The sequence below is a fragment of the Danio rerio genome, chromosome 3 (genome assembly GCF_052040795.2).
Source record: "Danio rerio strain M-AB ecotype USA chromosome 3, GRCz13ab, whole genome shotgun sequence".
Lineage (NCBI taxonomy): Eukaryota > Metazoa > Chordata > Actinopteri > Cypriniformes > Danionidae > Danio > Danio rerio.
In genome coordinates this window covers 5,272,300-5,294,051 of record NC_141023.1, presented here as the reverse complement: position 1 = coordinate 5,294,051, position 21,752 = coordinate 5,272,300, and the positions used below count along the sequence as shown (strand labels likewise).

The 21,752-nt window shown below is 38.3% G+C and overlaps 2 protein-coding genes across 4 annotated transcripts in view; both read left to right on the top strand.

Annotated features, from left to right (window-relative positions):
- The window catches only part of LOC147845451 (uncharacterized), a 140,632-nt gene that overhangs the window by 38,621 nt on the left and 80,259 nt on the right, over positions 1 to 21,752 (top strand). The window lies entirely within an intron of this gene.
- On the top strand, positions 370 to 11,670 carry si:ch73-144l3.2. 3 transcript variants are annotated; one of them, XM_087243680.1, is made up of 2 exons: positions 370 to 415; positions 10,107 to 11,670. In XM_087243680.1, exon 2 carries the CDS (start codon positions 10,110 to 10,112, stop codon positions 11,373 to 11,375), a length of 1,266 nt encoding a protein of 421 aa, XP_087099806.1. In that variant the 5' UTR covers positions 370 to 415; positions 10,107 to 10,109; the 3' UTR covers positions 11,376 to 11,670. The 3 variants fall into 3 exon arrangements, with proteins under 3 accessions (XP_087099806.1, XP_087099805.1, XP_087099807.1); XM_087243679.1 differs by lacking the exon at positions 370 to 415 and adding an exon at positions 3,318 to 3,386; XM_087243681.1 differs by lacking the exon at positions 370 to 415 and adding an exon at positions 7,376 to 7,784.

Below are 21,752 nucleotides of genomic sequence, written 5' to 3'. Positions count from 1 at the left end.
CACGTCCAACTAGTGAGTTTACACTGAATAACAATAGTAAAGTGTTCTGTCAACATCAACATGAAGAGGAGTTCATAAGTAGTTAAGGATGAGTTAATAGTGATGTGCCCCTCCAAGTAAAGTCATGACATATGTGATAGACTGTAAATGTAACTGTAAAATATAAAAGTTTAAGCAAAAATAGTGCACCCCAAATTATTTTTTTAAAATCTTTCTTTTAGTTTAATATTTAAAAAGACCTCAATAATACTTGTGTTCTGTTACATAAACTGAAGTGTGTTCGGCAAGATGCCTGTAGAGGGCGCATTACACTAGCGCAATGAGGAAGTTATGTTCTGGTCAAAGGGCAAAGCTATTAAAGAAAGCGCCAGAACGCAGCAGATCCTAATCTGTGTGTCTTGCATCTTTCTTACAGGTATGTAAAATCGGTTTTATAACCCAATACTCATTTATATTGAAATCTAAGAGGTTCATAAACATCATACATGATGGTTGTGCAGTTAAGGTGATTGTTAAGTTCTAAAAATGAGTACTTTATGTGCAATTCAGTTTATGTAATTACAAGTTGAATAATAGAGTTTACAATGCATCATACTTTAGAAACATAATGTGTTAAAGATGTTAAATAACTTTAACTGTATTTTCTGTATAATCTGGATAGATTTGTCAGGTTAAACTGGATATTGTGCTATACTGATGTTACTCACTGCAGTTAAAGGGTAAAAGAGAAAACACAAAATGGTGGTAGTCTAAAAGGGTTAAACACATTATAGATATATAAACGAAGACTGTTGATTTTGATAAATTGTATATTTAATCAAATTTATAATGTTGTTGTACTCTAGTGATGCTGATTTTTCTTTGTACAACACCTCACCATGTCTAAAATATATGTGTATCATTAAGATAAATTATTGTGTGAAATGAAGGCATATGGTGGTGGTAAGACACAAAAGGTGTTGAATTGTATACAGATGTTTATTGCTGCTTTAAAATGTATAAAGAGAAAATGTTAAGGTATTACGTTTATTGACTTCATGGATGAATAATTGTAATACTGTTATGTGAAATGTCCAGAAAGAATAACCTGTGAAGGAATACTGTTAATAGTTATTGACAAAACGTTTTGCACTTGCTGTTTATTTTGAAAAAAAGGAAAAAGCTATTAAAGAAAGCGCCAGAACGCAGCAGATCCTAATCTGTGTGTCTTGCATCTTTCTTACTGTTACTGGCTCTCATACTTCACTGTCTGAGGCTGTAACACATAACTATACATTAACAGCTCATGAGTTCATGTTGGTTACATTTAGCCTAAACTTAAATGTTAATTAATACATTAATTAACAACATGTACTAACAAGTAATTAAGGTAGTCGTTATTTACACATGAACTCATGTGACTCATGTTGTACTTAAAGTTAATTCATGATTAGTGCATACCTTAACTCATCATTAATTCATAATAAAGTAATGTTTAGTTTACATATGAATACATCATTATTCATGTACTGTTATTGTAAAGTGTTACCATAAAATGCTATGTAGCCGCACTGGTCTGAATAAAATGATAGCCAGGCTTCATACTGATGTCTTTACTGTTTATTTGTTTCTCTCTTTCTCTCTCTTTGCAGTAGACACCGCGAAAACTACAAGAAATAGAACATATAACATTTCTCAGTGCACTTCTCAGTGTCCTTTTCACAGTCTCTCACTTAAATGTGCGCTGATTGCATATGAACATGTGTGACAACTATGAATCCAGTGACATCAGTCTTTACACGCAACATCATTCATGTAAATTCACAATGCTATACACAAAATGTAACAGAATTAAATATAAATTACCGTCTGCGCCCTCTTAGACCATGCAGATTAATGAACTCTGGCTGTTTCTCAATATGCGTTCTTCAGCGGTCTTGCGTCCTCGTGAAACGTCATCATCAGCTGCCTAAGTTCAGTTCCAATACTCAAGACCGCAAGTACGGAGGACGCGTGAAACTTCCCGGATGTGTTCTTGATATCGAGGAAGCACCGATGCAGACTTGAGCACCGAATTCGCTTTGGAAGTCCCAGAAGTCATTGCGACTGGAGGTGGGAAGCGCAGCATTTTATCTAGATTTATTATTAAAGTTCATAGATATAAATTATTTACCTCAGGAGTTTCCCTAAATGAAACGGTGAAAGTAAACATCACCATGGACATCTTAATAAAGGAATAAACACATTAAGAGTTGTTTGTTTGCTGAAATTCGTATTAAAATCTGTTTTATTTATATTGTGCAACATATATTTATAATGTTTTTATGCAAAGTATATATTTTAAAAAGGGGAAAAACAATAAATGGTTGTATGAAGGCTGTAATGTTTAAATAATTTACCATTTAAAACACGTGAAGGTCATGTGACCATCAGGAAGAACGCAGCATCTCAATTCTCAAAGGACGTGTTCTCTGCCCTCGCGGTCTCCTGAGTTCGTTCTTCCGAGGACACCTGGGAAGACCGCTCTCCACAAGAACACAAGTCCGTTCTCTGCGTTCTTGGAATTGAGAAACAGCCTCTCTCTCTGGCTCTGTACCGTTGGCTTCTCTCTGCCACCGTGTCAGTTTCACCCATAATGCAATGGTCCCGCACTTCACGTAACTCAAAACATGGGATCTGTAGTCTCCAATAGCATCTCTTTCCTTTACAAACAACTAACCTCTAACTATTACAAGGGTGCACATTCTCTGCTTTGCATTGTATTACATATTATGATTTTAAAATATAAATTAACATACACATTATACCAAATTAATTGAGTTTATAACAAAAACACAAATATACACAGCTTTTGAGAAGTATGTGTCCTTGACATTTACATGCTATGTTAACCCTCAGGGGTCGGAGGGGATTTTGGGGTCCCTAAGATGTGTTGACATGCCCTGACATTTAATCTTGTTGATTCCATAAGAAAAGATACACCCTCCTAAATCAATTGCTAGAAATTGATATGTGTGATTTGATTGCACAAGGCTTGCAAAAGAAGGCGTGGAGAAGGTGAAAGAAGAAAAACTGGATCTTTCTTTTGATCACAATTGTTTAGAAGTGTTAAGATGCTTTGCATAGTTTTGTAACGCAGAGCATAGGTGAAAAACAGGCTGTGTGTTTGGTAAGTGAATCACTGGATATGGGGAGCGCGGGGCCTTCTGTACCTTGAGGGGACCAATGCACCTTGTATAGTCCACATATAGGGCGGATCGGTACTGCTGTTATTTTTACAAAAAAACATGCTTGACTGCTTTTCTTTCCTGTGTTAACTGCAAAAGCCCTAAAAAGCCAAACCTGTAACCAAAGCTGTACAGACACTGGCCAGGGTTGCTGAATAGCTGACTACACTGAATTGAAAGGTGAGAACAAATTATTTTAATGTTAATTGCACAGTTTTGGATTCTGAAGATGTACATCTATTTATTTAGATTGTCCTCTGTGTTTAGGCTGAAAGTTGAGTTTTGATTTCTAAGCATCTCAGTTTTTACTTCAACACAAGTTGTAGCAGTTTTGATAAATTTGTCATGTTCACCAGTGATCCTTCCTGACAGATCGCTGGTGAACTACAAAGGTCATGTTTAGGAACTACAAGTCCTATCAGGCCATGCCAAACACCAGCTGCTCATCAAGGCTGATGAGACACAGCTGAGACTTGTGATGATTGATCATTTAGACTGTTTATACACCACACATACACCAGTTTAGTAAGGAGTCTTTGATTTTGATGTACGTACCTTGCATGTCCTAGCTTCTTGTTGTTTTGCCTGTTTCTAGTGGTGGGCAAAGCGAGGCTTCGTGAAACACTGAAACTATCGAAGCAAATGTTTCGAAGCTTCGAAACGTTTCGAAACACCACTCTACGATGACACCTAGTGGTCATTTTATTTATATTTCACTGAAACAGCATCAGCTAAGAACTGTTGAGCAAATTGAGGTATGAAACCCCACTTTGTAGCCTTGATTCAACGAATGGTTTAGTCGAGCGGTTAGAGTTCGTGACCATCATGCAGCAACAATGGGTTCTGATCGAGATTGATGCAGTAATTTTGAAAAGCTTTAATACCAGTTGGTAATGCTTTGGTTTTGTATCGTTTTGTTTCAACATTGCTCTGACATACGAATAAACACTTGTAAATAAATTTGTATTGTTTTGTTCATAAACAGGGTTGTTACTAGATCAGATACAGTTGTGGCCAGAAGTTAACAATAATTATTTATATTATTAATTAAATTTCCCATTGTATTTTATTAACGTCTATCCAAAACCTAAACCCATCACAGTACTGTAAAAATATGAATTATTGTTTTACAGTGTTACAAAAATGATGCTAAATTGATGGCATATCCGCAGCTGTATCCTATCTACACCATAAAACAGTAACATGATTAAAATACATAAAATCATGATTTTGGAGTATTTGGACTAGTCGGGATTCGAACACAAAATAAATTTGAAGCACAGTACCAATGTGCACACGCACAGTCCACAAGGCCATATGATACAGCGTCGAAAATTGAAGATCCCAGCCAAATGCAGATTCTCCGGGTCTTGAAACGCCTCTGAAATGGTCCAGGCTTTGAATCGCTTTAGTCACGTGACCAAGTGTTTCGAAACACTTTAGTCACGTGACCTGGGTGTTTCGGATCATGCTTCAGTACAGTGTTTCGAAACACTTGCGCTTCGGGATCTCGACACTGTGTCAACGTCAGTTTCACGTCAGCCATCCCTACCTGTTTCTTGACTTTACCCTTTTTTATTGTTTGATTCCTGTCTGCCATCTCTTTTTGACCTTATGCCAGTTTTTTGACTACGTTTTTGGATTGTCCTTTTTGTATCAGCCACTTCTGTTTGTCCCTGTTTTGCTTAAATAAAATCTTATTTTATCTGCACTTGGATCCTCGTCTCTGTTGTTCCTTGCTTTGATCTCCTCACGTGACAAAATTTAGTTCATTGTTAATGCGTTACAGTGATCTTTCCATTACAAGGACTGAACTTTTTTTACTTTATTTACTGATACAACTTCATAGAACCAATTGTCCAACTAAAGCAAATACTGATCACCACAACAGTGACTTCAAATGACGTTCTAATAAAAGAATAATTAAACATGTTTGTCTTGTATTTCTGGGAGTCTGTATGTTGCTGTTTCTATTTTTTTCATCATTGTGAAGTTGACTGTTCTTCTTTCACCAAGTTTGTGAGTTGAATGTACTGTTCAGGGGTGTGTTTACTAAAAACTTTGTCAGCCAACTAAGGTCGCAGGTTCCGTCTTTACAAACATAGTTTGTTGACTCGGCGTTTCCCAAATCCATCGTTCCAATAAACATTCGCAAACTTGTATGCTTGCAACTACACCTCTAGAGCTGTAGTTAGAAACATTGTTCCTGGCTGTGTTCTATTCCTTGGTATCCCCCCTATGCTCTATTCATTTAGAACATTCTAACATTTAAACTTGGAATTATTTAAAAAAAGCATTAAAGTCATCTCTCTTGGATGTAATTTGTTTTCAAAGAATTTTACAGTTCAGTTTTAGCGATCTTCATGTTTCAAATTGCGCTCCCTTTGCAGTGCACTTTGAAAACATTGATGTCATTTTGAACACAGCCGTGGCTAATGATGAAAGCTATAGGTGACCCATTATTTAAAATGTTACGTCTCCAAAGCTTGGGAAAACAAAAAAACATAACATATGTTAATGCTTTTCATTTATAGTTGGTATTTATTAACAAATGTCTCTGTATATGACATGGGCCTGCTGGTTAGAACATTTCTGTAGTGGTTTGCATGTTTCAAATTGTAAAAGTAAACTTTTATAAAAAAATAAATAAACCATTTCCTGCTCAATATTTACTTTTATCATCATCATCATCATCAATAATATTAATGTAGGATTTTCTATAATTTCCTAATAAATATTAAATTTAATTTCTTAAAAAATAGCCTCATTGTTTATTTATTTATATAATCTATATATGATATTAGAATAAGTGTTAGCTTTTCTAAGGGATTTTATGTTTTAGAGTAGAAAATGTAATGTTCTCAATAATATTAGTAAAGGAAACACAGGCCCTATATGTGCCATTTACATATACTTTAGTTAATATGGAAAGCGAGGGCATGTTTTAAGCAAAACTAAAACTGTTTTCTTTTCTTTTTTTAAATGTGTGCATGTAAAACAATATAATTTGCACAAAAAATATGAGGTTCTTCCCTAAAGTAGTAGTTACTTCACCCTGTTTAGAGCATCATTATGGGCGTTTTACGTTATAATTAACGTGGTCCAAGCGATGAATCTGCGACAGAGAAACTACGAGTTTTGGGAAACACTGGTCACTACATTGTTCTTTTTCCAATCGATGCATTGTACGATGATAGTTCAGCCGCGAGTTACGTTAGTTTTTGGAAAACGCACCCCAGATCCAACACTTCTATCTAGTTCAGTCGCTGCACGTTGTATGTTTGCTGTCTTATACACTCCTGAACAAAATCCAGACTGGGGAAAAATATTAGTAATCATAAGTAAGTATTCACAATTTCCATTGGTGGATCATGAACAGGCTGTAAATTGTGCTTCAAAATACCAAAAGGAAGAGAAATAAAGTATAACTATTGATAGCTAAATTTAAACTGAAATACATGCTGTTCATTAGCTGATTAAACATTTGGGGATCATCAGCCATCTTATTGCACAAGGTTGAAGGAGACAGTAAGCAGTCTTAGATGGAGACCAAGAAGAAGATGGCCGCAGAGGCCTACGAATGAGCAAGAACAAAGGTGGCTCAGCGGTTAGCAATGTCGCCTCACAGCAAGAAGGTCTCTGGCTTGAGTCCCGGCTGAGCCTGTTTGTATTTTCGTGTGGAGTTTGCATGTTCTCCCCATGCTGGCGTGGGTTTCCTCCGGGTGCTCCGGTTTCCCCTACAGTCCAAAAACATGTAGTGTAGGTAAATTGGGTAAACAAAATTGGCCATAGTTTATGAGTGTGTGTTTGAATGTAAGGGTGTATGGGTGTTTCCCAGTAATGGGCTGAGGCTAGAAGGGAAATTCAACATATGCCCGCAATAGTTGGAGGTTCATTCCATTGCTGGCGACCCCTAATAAATAAGAGACTAAGCTGAAGGAAAGTGAATCAAATATAGCAGAAAATTGACAAAAAGGTAAAACTTTTAGGCTTTACAACGCTGTTAATGATCTCAAATAAGAGGTTAGAGATTTAGATGTTTAGAAATCTAAAAGCTCTGGGGCTGTTTTTCTGTTCAAAGATATGCTCTGTGAGGCTCCAGAGGCTCAAGATGAGTTATTATGCAAGAGTCATTTGTGAGTATGCTTTCAAGAAAAAAGGAAGTTCAGGCTCTGTTGTGTGTTTATGCCTTTAAAAAAACAGGAAGATCTTAGCTATGCAAGTCTGCTTATGTGTGTGTTTGAAATAAGTAACCAAGGCTTTAAGCAAGACAGTATCTGTATAAAAGTAGGACTTCTCTGTTAGTTAGTTAGTTGTCGTACTTCATGGTGAAGACTACTCGCTGTCATGTCGCCTTTTATCATTTTTTTTGCCGGAAATTTGTTCATTAAACCAAAGTGCTTGTATATGATGATCTGTTAATCTTTCAAATGAGTCTCAAAGTAATTTTACCTACAATAATATTTATGATTTGAGCTGGAGTATTTATTCTCATTGAGCCACGGGAAGCCATACTGGCCTGAAGCTGGAGCAGACGCCACAAGATTTCTGGAAAAAAAAGTACACACTAAAAGGAAGGTGAGAGCACATGGTTATAATGTACGGTGTTGTGTTGTAATATGGGAATTGTAGGGTTGAGCACTCGCATTATTTTATGCAGCATAAAAGAATAACATCCAACAAAAAAGCAGAACTAAAAGTGTTACAAAACTGTCTGAATCTGAGTGTTACAAAACTGAAAATATTCCAGCATAGTGTGGAAGCAAATGAGTAGCATAACTCATTCTGAAATTCATTCATTCATTTGGCTTAGTCCCTTTATTAATCCGGGGTCGCCACAGCGGAATGAACCGCCAACTTATCCAGCAAATTTTTTACGCATCGGATGCCCTTCCAGCCGCAGCCCATCTATGGGAAATATCCACACACACACATTCACACACACACTCACTCATACACTACGGACAATTTAGCCTACCCAATTCACCTGTACCGCATGTCTTTGGACTGGGGGAAACCGGAGCACCCGGAGGAAACCCACGCGAACGCAGGGAGAACATGCAAACTCCACACAGAAACGCCAACTGAGCCAAGGTTCGAACCAGCGACCTTTTTGCTGTGAGGCGACAGCACTACCTACTGCGCCACTGCCTCGCCTCATTTTGAAATGTAATATGCAAAATGGCAATGCAATATGTTAAATGTATTTCTGTATTTCAATTAGCATTTGCCAGGACATATGTGCAATGTTTGGTGCAGAATAAAACTGTAAATTAAAAAGTAATTTACAGTTGAAGAAGATAATAGCTGTAAAGCAGATGATGGATATAAAGATGAAAGTTGATGTTTGTTTGATGCTTGTATTAAGTTGCTGAAGCACAGTCAAAGGCAGAGCTATCTTCCAGATGACTATAAATGTGGACTGAAGACTGCTTTTTTATGGTAACTTAAAAATTATATGATTGGGACCAAGCGGCAACCTCCCGCTCTCTCTCAGGAAGCCAATACGGAAGTAACTAAAACTGCAATTCATCCGAAATTCTGCTAGTCCTGGCCGCTCCTGGCTCCAAAACAGAGCAAATTTCAATTGAGCCCACTGTTAGAATGGCCAACTTTACCGCAGAAAAAAAGGTGTTTACAGCCTGGTACAAAAAAAGATTTTGGTTAATACAGCTAATATTACCCTTCATGACAACTGTGAGGGGGTGAATTTTTTTATAACTCATCCGTTTCCTTAATATTAAGTTATATTAAGTTTGCATAATTAAGGGAGTGGCCACTTGAGTGACAGCTAGGTCTCGTTGGTGGCCGTCACGTCACCTCAGCTGAATCCTGCAGATTAGCCACTGAACTCGGCATATTTATCGTATTTCTGTGTTGTTTTATGTGGCTTTACACAGTCAACCGCCTTTTGGACTTGTTTCCTACAATTATTAGATGGCATGGCATGCTGAGTGCACTTAATTGTGCTCACAAACCATTCACGTGGCCTCCGTTTCCCATGTGAGTAAAGTTATACTTATACACCATCTCTATACATGTATTTGTTTTATTTAAGATCATTTATCGTTTATATTTATATTTAGAGCTGTAATCCACTCCAGAATCTGACGGATTGATTAGCTGTTGGCTCTAGAACAGTCATCTGAAGCGTTGTCATACAGTGTTATGCTGGATTTCATCAATAGTCCTGCATTTACTAACACAGACTATATCTGAAGTGTTTGGAAGTAATTCGCGTTTTCCTCCTGTTGAAAAACGTCATAAGAACAATGTTTAGTGGCTCAATGTATTACAGCAGTGTTTTTAAAAGTCTAAACACTTTATTGATATAGTGTACAGCCAAGCACAAGTGGTCAGAATACAAACGAGTCGCAGGTGATAAAGTATTAAGCGTTCTCCCAAAGTAAAGTGTGTCCGAACCAGGTCCAAGCAAAATGCAGCATGTGTCTGTAGCTCCGCCCACTCTCCGCCTCTTTGCCCATGTTTGGTATCCCGCCGTGGGTGTGATGACGCGCGAACAAAATGGCAACGGTTGGCCACGCCTACTTGTGGCTTCTTTTGCGCTCTTTAGAAACCTATGGGTGACGTCACGGATACTACGTCCATATATTTACAGTCTATGATTGGGACATCATAATTAGCTAATGCGAGACCAGCCATGGTAAATCACAAGCATGTGATCTTCTAGAAATTAGTTTATAACTAAACTTCACTTATCAAAATCAATGTTATCAAATTCATATTTCTTACAATCTTTCATTTAAAAATGATTAACAAACACATACGAAATATCATTCTTAGCCTAATGGGTACGGTTGATAATTTGTATACATTTTACGATGGTTTTATTACAGCATGTTGCCTTTATTTACTTCACTCTCCTCTTTCCTTTCACAGAAAATGGATCATCCTTACATCTCTCTTGTTTTGCTCATATTCATGGCCTGTTCATCGAGTGCCGGGAAAACATTCTGGACTCATCAAGGAACTCGTTGTATTGAAGACTGTAAGGCCTACTGGGGTGCATACAAGTGCAAGACTATTGATAAAGATGGACAGTGCCAGACAATGTACTGTTCACCTAAAGAAAACATAGACTACTGGGGCAGGCAGTGCAGTGAAACCAGTAAGTGCTGGAAGCGTGGTAAAAACTATTCCTCCAAAACTGGTTTCTTACATTGGGGATACTGTGGGCTGGTAATGGACGACAACAACCATTATGGATCTTACACAGATGCACAGTGTTATGACAACTGTGAACAAAGAGGTGAATCCTACTATTGGTGCCATACTGAACAGGGTTGGGATTACTGTTCACCTAATGAAAACACGGATTACATGAACAAGCAGTGTAAAGAAGACAGGCCATGCGCAAAACGCAATAGCAAGTACTACTGGTGTGCAGTGGAGGAAACCTGGGGTTACTGTGGCCTCGTGAAGCCAAAGATGTTCTACTACTGGACTTATGAAAATTCTGTTTGCATTGACGTATGCCATTATTATGAGAGAGGAGATTACTACTGGTGCCACACAGACAAAGGCTGGGACTACTGCTCTCCAGAAGTGGATGTAACTTATAAAGGCACACCATGTCGCTCAGATCACTTCTGTGGTTTACATGGCTATAGTTACAACTGGTGCTGGACCTCAGGATCAGGTTATGATTACTGTGGGCCCATTGAATCTGCAGAGTGCTCCTACGTCCCCTCTACACATCTCAGGAGGGGAGCCGATGACAACAACCCCCAGAAAATTGTGATATGCACAAAGGTAGATAAAGGAAACAAGAAGATAACCATCTTTACCGCTAACCCAGATCCTGATGACATTGCTGATGGAAGCAAATTTAAACATGAGGTGGAAAACTTAGTCAGTCAGTGGGACAATGGGTATTTAGTGGACCAGGCACGTTCTAATCTGTTACGCTCTGCTGATGTCCGCATTGATATGCAGGGGCTTATAAACCGTAACAATCTGAGATACTACAATCTGCAGGTCCAGCGAAACGTGCCACGGAGGGCTGGTGAAAGCACCACCGTTTCCCAGATCATCGTACCTCCGGGAGTCCCGGCTCGGTACATTCGAAGAGCCTTTATCGAAAGCTTAAGGATGAGAGCGCAGGTTTTTATTGATGTTTCAACGTCAAATCTGGACCCTCACCATTAATGTTGCCTTCTGGTGGAATGACTCTCTCTGCTTGCTCTTAACCTATCCTGTTTGTTTTGTTTGCTTTTCCATAAAAAGTGTGCAATGTTCAGCTTTAGACTTGTTACTGCACCTATTGTTACTTTAAAATGCTTCTCTTATCCTTATTTGTAAGAGGAAAATGTAAAAAATGCCAATGAGTCGGTCACTACACAGCTGTAACTCCTACTTTTGATTATGTACAGCAGAAATTCAGACAGCATAATCTTCGAGCTTCATTTTAAATGTGCTATTAATAAAACAAGTTTTGCCCAGATTTGTTTTTCTCATTACCTCTTTTAATGGCGTCCCAAATATGTAATTGCTAGAGTATTGCATCTTTAAAATAGCACAATATGATTCAAGTCCCTGGTTACATTTACATTTAGTCATTTAGCAGATGCTTTTATCCAAAGCGACTTACAAAAGAGGACAACGAAGCAATTTACACAACTATAAGAGCACCAATGAATAAGTGCTATAGGCAAGTTTCAGGTCTGTAAAGTCTAAGAAGGAAAGTATTAGTAATTTTTTAGTAATTTAGTAATAATTTTTAGTAATTTTTTAGTAAAATTTTTGTTATTTTTTTTGAGTACAGTTAGTGGTATATCCAGAAAGGCAATTGCAGATTAGGAAGTGAAGTGGAGTTGAGTTTTTAGTCGTTTCTTGAAAACAGCGAGTGATTCTGCCGTTCTGATGCAGTTTGGGAGTTTATTCCACCAACTGGGCAGATTGAACGCGAGCGTTCGCGAAAGTGATTTCTTCCCTCTTTGGGATGGAACCACGAGGCGACGTTCATTCACATAACGCAAGTTTCTGAGGGCACATGGATCTGCAGAAGTGAGAGCAGATAAGAAGGAGCAAAGCCAGAAGTCGCTTTGTAGGCAAACATCAGAGCTTTGAATTTGATGCGAGCAGCAACTGGCAGCCAGTGCAAACGGATGAGCAGCGGAGTGACATGTGCTCTTTTAGGTTCATTAAAGACCACTCGTGCTGCTGCGTTCTGGAGCAGCTGAAGAGGCTTGATAGAGTTAGCTGGAACCCGGCTAGTAAAGAGTAGAGAGGTTAGCACTGTGGCCTCACAGCAAGAAGGCCGCTGGTGCAAGTCCCGACTTTGCCAGTTTGGCATTTCTGTGTGGAGTTTGCATGTTCTCTCTGTTTTGGCGTGGATTTCCCCCACAGTCCAAAGACATGCAGTACAGGTGGATTGGATGAACTAAAGTGGCTGGCGTTCATGAATGTGAGAGTTGTATGGGTGTTTCCCAGTACTGGGTTGCAGCCATGGAAGGCCACCCGCTGCATAAAACATGCAGGAATAGTTGGTGGTTCGTGTGGCAATTCTTGATAAATAAGGGACTAAGACGAAGGAAAATGAATAATTTATGTCCCCCGAAAAGTTTGCTTGTCCATTTCAAGAGTTCACACTTAGCTGATGATTGATAAGCAAGTTTGGCATGCTGTCCCGGGAGAGAACCCTGAGTTCAAAAGGTCCTTGAGCCCTATGCTCCCTCCCGTTTGCAGGGCGAGAGGGTAGCCTTGAGCTCAGGTAGATTTTGACAACTGCCCCCTTGATAAAAGCTAATGACTAAAATTAATCCTATGAAGAGATATGCTGCAGGATGAGAGATTGAGTACTGTAGTGCTAAATTTAGATCAATTCACTTGGGCATGTTTTTAAATTGTGGGAGGAAACCGTAGGACCCGGTGAAAACCCACACGAGCCCTGGAATAACATGAGAACTACGCACAGAAATGACCGCCGGCCTGTTAAAGGACTAGAACCGGTGACGTTCTTGCTGTGAGGCAACAGTGCTAACCACTGGGCCACCGTGCCACCCTATGGAGGGAAAGGTAAAAAGGTAGGGGTGGAAGGGGGGATTCTTCAAATCGAAGATGACTGTAGTGAAAAACCCCTGGCTCTTCATAGTGGGTTAGGAATGGCCTGATTGGCGGATCATACATGCTATTGCAGAACCAGCTGTGTTCAATCATAATCACGTGACCCTCTCGAAATTAGTTTATGAATAAACTTCACGAAAAAATTACAGACAGGCTTCTGTATCTCCACATGTGAAGTTTATTCATAAACTAATTTCGAGAGGATCACGTGCTAATGACTAACACGGCTGGCCCCGAGTCAAGCTAACGTACGAACCACCAATCAGACTACTCCTAACCCAGTATAAATAACCAAACACCTTACCTTTAGTCATCTTCGTCTAGAAGAATCCCCCCTTCCACCCCTTCGCCTCCTTTGTCTACAGGGCAGCACATCGGCCCAGTGGCTAGCACTGCAGCCTCACAGCAAAAAATGCCTCCGGTTTGGGCATCTACCCAAGTGGTTAGCATTTTTGTGTAGAGTTCATGTTCTCCCCGTGCTTGCGTGGGTTTTCCCCGGGTCCTCCAGTTTCCTCCCACACTCCCAAAAACATGAAACCTAAGTAAATTGACTAAACCAAATTAGCACCAAATTCGATTCAATTCTGTCAGCAACGCATCACCTTAGCAACCCTCACACAGCAGGAGGGGGGGTTCTTGAGATCTACCTGAGCTCAAACTTCCCTCTCGCCCTGCAACGGGAGGGAGCCCCAGGCTTGAGGCTCTCATGAGCTTGGGGCTCTCTCCCGGGACAGCATGCCAAACTAGCTTATTACCAATCATCAGCTAAGTGTGAACTCTTGAAATCCACATTTAAAGGTTTTGAAATTTGTTGTTTTGTTAAATGCCTGACATAATTTCATCTGAAACAGAAACAGACTGCAAAGAATGACCCTTGCATTTTATTTTATAATGTTCAGCCTGTTTGCCATGTTGTTGACGCGCATTTTGTTGTGCAAGCGACATTGCCTCTTTCAGATCTCGTCCCAGAGACTGGACATATTTACTCACATCAACAGCACCCCCATCCAAACTATACTCTCAAACAGAGCGTCCACTGGCAACCACGGCGTGCGCCCAAACATCAAAAAGAAAGGCAGGTAGTTGTCTCATACCTAGTGCAATTGTATAAGAAGGTCAGAGAGTTCAGCAATTGCGGCCATCTCGATTTCGACCTTGAGGGTAGAGATCTTATCATCATCCCAAGAGTACGGTTAAACCTTTCAGCCTGACCATAACCCAGGTGAAGATATGGTGTCATGTGAGATTTATCCACACCTGATAGTTTCAGCATTTCTGAAATCAGGGAACTCTCAATATTTGCACCCCTATCAGAGTGGATCCTCTCTGGGAAACCACATACACAAAAAAAAAAATTCCACAAAACACGAGCAACGATCTTGGCAGTTTGATTTGGACAGACGTACGCGCAAGAAAGCTTCGTAAAGTGGTCAGTCACTAACAACACATTGACAGATTTGTTATTGACATTCTCGGCTGACCAGAAATCAATACAAACCAGTTAAAGTGCCGCTGTCGTTGTTATCGATACAAGCAGCGATCTGGCCTTATTTAAAAAATAAAAGCTACTTTTATCTAACTGTACACCTCAAAGATGTTTATTGCCTAAATTCATATTTTTATATGTTAGTTCTACAGCGGTTTATCTGCAGAAGAGTCAATGAAATTGTCAGGGATTATTAGTTAGATTTGTAGAATTGAAAATGATTATGAAGTGAAGTTTCATAAACCAATTTGAGAGGCGCATGTGATATGATTGAGTGCGGCTGGATTCTAATCCATAATCAGTAATAATCCAATCCGATTGATCCAAGCTTACTATAAATAAACCAATTTTACCCGACTGCTTTATCTTCGTTTTACAAGAATCCTGCCTTCCACCCCATCTCATCCGGTGCTTTCCTTTTCTAGTAGTGGGCTAAGGGAGGCTTTATAAAACACTGAAACAGTCGAAGCAAATGTGTCGAAGCTTCAAAATGTTTTGAAATATGTAACTTCAGTGACACCTAGTGGTCATCTTATGTATTGCACTGGGATACCTTAAGCAAAGAACAGTTGAGCAAATTGAGGTATTGAACCCCACTTTGTATAATTTAAGCTTCAAATTATTTAGTGGAGCGGTGAGGATTCCTGACTACCATGCAGAGATACTGGGTTTAAATCCAGGCTGATTCAGCTCATTTGAAATGCCTAATATCAGTATGAAAGGCTTTGTTTTGTTTCAACGTTGGTCTGACATCCGAATAAACACTTTGTGAATAAATTTGTCTTGTTTTGGTCATAAAACAGGGTTGTTGCTAGATCAGACACGGTTGTGGCGGGAATTTAACAAGATTTATTTTTATTATTCATTAAATTTCCCATTTATTGTATTTTATTAACGTCTACCCAAACCCTAAACGCAACCATCACAGTACTTTAAAACATACCTGTCAACCCTCCCGTTTTTCTCGGGATCCTCCAGTATTTTACAGTTCTATCCCGCTAGCTCTATCCCAGAGCATAAGTCTGGGTTTTAGGTGCGTGTTTAAGCAGACATATACACATAATTAATAATATTATTATCTAAAGATGTTGATCTTGGTGAGGTTTTTTTTTTTTTCAAACACAAGTAATTTCATCCTAAATGAGCATAAACAGTTAGGTAAGCAGTCGAATGCCTTCATTTTTTTTGTTTTTGTTTATTAAACTTTTCAGATATAAGTACTGTATTTTTACAGAGAAATTTAAACCGATATAATTCCCACCCCTACCCTCCACATAAGTTGATTTGTACATTTATCATTTGTTGTACATTTATCATTTAAAGAAAGAAGAAAAAAATTACTCATGATAATTACAAAATAATAATCAAATAAATAAATAAAAAAAATTAAGTAAATAAAATGAATAAATTATAAAAAAATTAAAACTAAATAAATAACTCAAAATGATAAAAATGAGTCCTTGGATATTTATAAAGTACCTAATCATGTGACATGCTCAGAAAAAAAGACTTAATGGGTCCCATGTTTCAGAAAAGGCCCTAGTATTGCCATTTATTGTAAACCTAATTTTTTCCAAGTGGATGAAGCTCATTGCATCTCGATCTGTGCATTTTTAAAGTGACACCTTTTATATAATGTAATCAAGCAAAGAAATCTAAATAAATCGTTAATTTGTTGCTCTTTAAGCAGAATGTGTACATTCTACAGTGAAGAAACGGCTAATGAGATTTGATTCCATTTTATTTCATTATAATAGCTATTCATTTTAATAAGCTGAACTGTTTGCTAATTTATTTTCTGCTGATGTATACTATTTATTTTATCTTTTGTAAATATTAATAATAATAATATAGCGCATTACTGACCATTTAACTGTTTATTTACAACAAAACAGCTCCAAATTAGCATATTTAGTAATTTGGGGATTTTTTTCAAAGGGGGTCGGGGGAATCGATTAGTATGGTGGGCATATCCCTTATTTCACATACCAATGTTGACAGGTCTTTAAAACCTTAATTATTGTTTAACAGTGTTACAAAAATGATGCTAAATTGATGGCGTATCGGCAGCTGTATTCTATCTAGACTGCACCGTAAAACAGTAACATTATTAAAATACATAAAATCATGATTTTGGAGTATTTGTTCAAGTCAGGATTCGAACCCAAAAGCCATTTGAAGCATAATAACAACATGTACATGCACAGTCCACTAGGCTATACAAGACATAAGTTTTTTTCTGACCCTGTCAGTCAAATGCAGATTCACCAGGTCTCGAAACGCTTCTGAACTGATCGATGCTTTAAATCTCTTTAGTCACGTGACCAAGTGTTTCGAAACACGTTAGTCACGTTACCTGAGTGCTTTGGATTATGCTTCGCTGCAGTGTTTTGAAATACTTGCACTTCGGGATCTCAACACTGTGTCGAAACGTCAGTTTCACGTCAGCCATCCCTACCCATTTCTGAGAGAAGCTCTTGACACATAACTGATCTAGAACCCCCTTTAGATGCTTATTGACATAAGCATGGGTGAGGCAGTGGCGCAGTAGGTATTGTTGTTGCCTTACAGCAAGAAGGTTGCTGGGTCGCTGGTTCGAACATCGGCTCAGTTGGTGTTTCTGTGTGAAGTTTGCATGTTCTCCCTGCCTTCGCGTGGGTTTCCTCCAGGTGCTCCGGTTTCCCCCACAGTCCAAAGACATGCAGTACAGGTGAATTGGGTAGGCTAAATTGTCTGTATTGTATGAGTGTGTGTGTGTGAATGTTTCCCAGAGATGGGTTGCGGCTGGAAGGGCATCCGCTGCATAAAAAAAACTTGCTGGATAAGTTGGCGGTTTATTCCGCTGTGGCGACCCTGTATTAATAAAGGGACTAAGCCGACAAGAAAATAAATAAATGAATAATATAAGTGTATGCTCAGGGTTCTACCAGAAAGACCAGGGAGAAATTATGATACTGAATAACATTTATTGATGAGTATTGTTTGAGAAGAGTATCATGAAACAGGATTTCTTTGGCGGAGGCCCTCTCCATAGCTTGGTTTGGAAGCTTTTAGATCCAGCTACGTCTGCCGAGGACGAAGGCAGGGGCAGAGCCTTCCCTCCCCCTGGACGGGGCCAACCTGGGGGTGGGGGGAGGATGGTGGGTGAACGTCTGCGTCGGTGCCTGCAATCAAATGAATGAAATGAAGGGACAGCTTAAATATTCTTTGTGTCTCTTGCCTATTGGTTGGAACTCATTGTGATGAGTGACGTGGCATTAAGTATTCCTTGTGTCTCGTGGCTATTGGTTGGAACTGATTGTGATGAGCTACGTGACATTTAGGTCTTCCTGGTAGAACTACCGCTACAAGCTAAATGTCTCTCCCAGGACAGCATCCCAGACCTGCTATCAATGCCAAGCATATCTAACTCTTAAAACACAATTATCTGATGCATAACCTGGAAATCTCCAAAAATTTTGAATTACAAAAAAATAAAGGTAAAATAGGCATTGCATGTATAGCTATTGCATTATTATTGATTGCAAGTTATTGTAATACATTTATCCGAATATTTATTGTACTGAATTAAAATGCATGATGCAGGCTTAAAATAAATCATAGGAATCACTGATATTTATTCCCAAAGGTTTTTTTTCCACATAGTTAAACATGAAGCTAGCATAAATCCTTAAATGTATTTAGTAGAGAAACAGAAAATACTTAGTTTAATGTTTGTTTTTTTAATGCATGATTTATGTTGCTAGTGAGAGGTTGATCTTTCAGAGCTGCTTTACTGGCATCTAGAGGTGAAAATGTACAGTGAACTCAAAATTGACTACAATCAAAACAAAACTTCTGCTATCATTTATTTAAACTCTTGTTTAAAGCATGACATTAATTGACAATAATAAAACAACAACAACGCTGTGTTCCCTCTGTGTCGGATGGTGACGTAATTTCTTTGTTCCACTTCCCGCCACTGGTTGATTTCTATTAGTTTCACCTGTGTTTGAAATCATTAGGCAGTGTATTTAAGTTCCTGGTTCTCGCTAATTCCCTGTTTCGTCTTGTCTTCCCCACATCTCTACTACCTGTCCTTGATCTCATGCTTTTTTTTTAGATGTTTGACTTCATCTTAATTAAAAATAAATTTGTCTTTGGCTTCACCACATAATTACATTAAATATCTTCACATAAGAACACAAAGACATATAACATTGTCAAACAAAGTATCTTATAACTCTTAACAATTAACTCCAATCATGCTCAAATCCCAGTATTTAAAAATTCTAATGGCAGTCGGCTCAGATGACGTTTCTTACATGTTTGTCCTGGCTTTAGGAAGGATAAAATGTCATTTTAATGGCAAAATCTGAAATTTAAAATTCAAGTGATGAGAACAATCTTCAAAAATCATGTGCTTATTTGACTACTTATTTAACAGTCTTTGTGGTTTGCCTTCAGTTGCACTGTCCACTTTTACTATGTAACAGTTGCTTTTATTTAACTGGCAATACAGTAGCTCATACCATGTAGACATGTCATTTGTTTAAAACACTCTCAAATTCTAAGATACCATACGGGATACCACACCGTTGTGCAGTGGACTTGCACAAACAAAATTATATACTACATATAATTTTTCTGGATTTATTTTTATTTTTTTGCTTTTTTAAAGCAAATCTCTTTGGCTACATTTTGTATCTCAATTTTAATGCTTTTTTTTGTTGTTGTTGTTGGTCAGTTATCTACTAGATAGACAATTTGATTTAATTTAGACAACAGTTGAAGTGCTTCAAAACAAGGCTATATGCTTTAGTGGCAAAATACAAACTGGTTTGTTAATATAATCCAGCCGAAATAAAAGTGAAGTGAAACATTCACAGTTTCAGAGAATCCTATATCAAACTGTTTATGATAAAACCATCCATTGCATCACTCAGTTTCAATCTAAGTAAAAAATTAAGTAAATTAAATAAGACATGCTTTTACAAAGTATTCGCAGCACTGAACGTGTCCCCAGATTACCTCAGAAGAACAAACTCGGTCGGAAGTCTGAGAACTCAGAAACTCGTTGTGAGAATGGATATGTCTGCATATTTGTGCCAGTCCAACGAAATCTCATAGCAATTCATAACTTTTTGATTTAGTGGCTAATTCGTATGAATTCGTACGATCCAATTCATACAATTTAGTACGATTTCCTCATCACCCAATGACTGTTGGGGTTAGGTGCCATGCCTCCTTTTTAAAACAGTACATTTTTATACGATTGAACGTGTACGAATTAGCCACTAAACTTGCAAAACGTAAAATACTTAGGTTTCCTTGTGAGATCAGGCTGGCCAGTCTGTTAAGATTACATTTATAAACCTTAATACTTTAGAGAAAGTAGTTAAAGTTTGCATGACCAATGATTGATCTTCTCTATCCGCAACCCACCCATAAGGAAATATGCATCTAATGCTGCGGTCACATTAGAGTTTGTGCGTGTGAAATTGTTGCACGGCGCTGCGAAAATGGGGCAGGATTAAACGAGATTATTAGACATTTAAAAAAGCGAGTGTTTGGTCCATGTTTTAAATTTCTGTCCAGAGAGGTCATGTATTGATCCTCAATTGGTCTCGCAGACAAGTGGTTCGATTTCACAGGTCAGAGTGCACCAAATTTGATGAATTTGCGTGCGGAATGGAAGTCTTTGAGGAGAAAATTGCAGTGTGACCGCAGCTTTATTTATTACCTGACCTGCAGATTAACGGCAGCACCCATGAATATAACCCAGAAATTGGTCAGTGTCACCCACATGAAGGAACTCCTCGTGAAGAACGAGGAAAAAATTAAACATGCAAGACTTTCTGCAGTGGTGTCATGAGGTGTTGCAGGTGTATGGTATGCCACATTATATGAGAAGAAATGGTTTAATCTTGTGTCACGATGCCCATTTGTTGTTTAAGAATCCCCACAACATCCTACGTCAAGGAAATTGTGCCGAAATCTGTAAAAATAGTGACTGATGTCCTGACATTTTATTTTAGCCCTTAGGTATATGCTATCAACGGTGTTTATATGGTTCTGTGGTTGGGGTTAGGGTGATATCACAGCTTCATATCACACCACTTCACATTAATTTACACTAGTAGCAAAATTTGATGGGTAGCATCATTTGTGTAATCAAAATGTGCCAACTACTTTTTGAATGGGAGTTGGGACAATCTGACATGCTAGGAAAAATTGACAACACCCAGCCTGATCTAACCAGAAAACATCAGTATTTTACGTTTAGCCAGTTTAGTGGTGAATTCGTGTGAGTTCGGTCGTACAATAATTGAAACCATTTTAAAAAGGAGACATGGCACCCAACCCCGCCCCTAAACCCAACCGTCATTAGGTGATGAGCAAATCGTACTAAATTGTACAAAGTAGATTGTATGAATTAACCACAATCTAAAATTTACGAATTGCAGTGAGATTGCGTTGGAACACCGGGGCTTTAGTATCAGATAAATATCTCATTGAATGGAGCACCAGCCACATATAAGCTATTGCTCTATTTACAATAAGGATAAAAACTGCCTAACACAGCAAACAAAAAAATATTTCATATTTTAGACACACAAAAGATTTCAACCTGCCCTTGTTAAGTAATTTTGACAGATTTGATCATGACAGACTCTGAGACAAACACAGAGCTGGACATATACACAATGTCTTGAGATACTTAATTTGAAACATGGGATCATTGGTTGCTCATTTGTGTGTGTGATAATGTTTTCAAGCCTGTTTTCTGAAAGTTTCAATACAAGTTAATATTGAATGTGTTGTATTAAATTAACCTTATTACATCCCAGTATTGTTCTTTGACCCATTGTTACACCCATCAAATAAATAACTCATTGAAAGGAGCGCCAGCCTCATATAGGCTACGGCTCTTTATTTACATTAAGGATAAAAATAGCCTACATAAAGTAGATTATATAATGTGCTATGAATGT

What these genes read in the sequence shown, in the direction of transcription:
- si:ch73-144l3.2 (XM_087243680.1), top strand. Translation starts at nt 10,110, where the DNA reads ATGGATCATCCTTACATCTCTCTTGTTTTGCTCATATTCATGGCCTGT.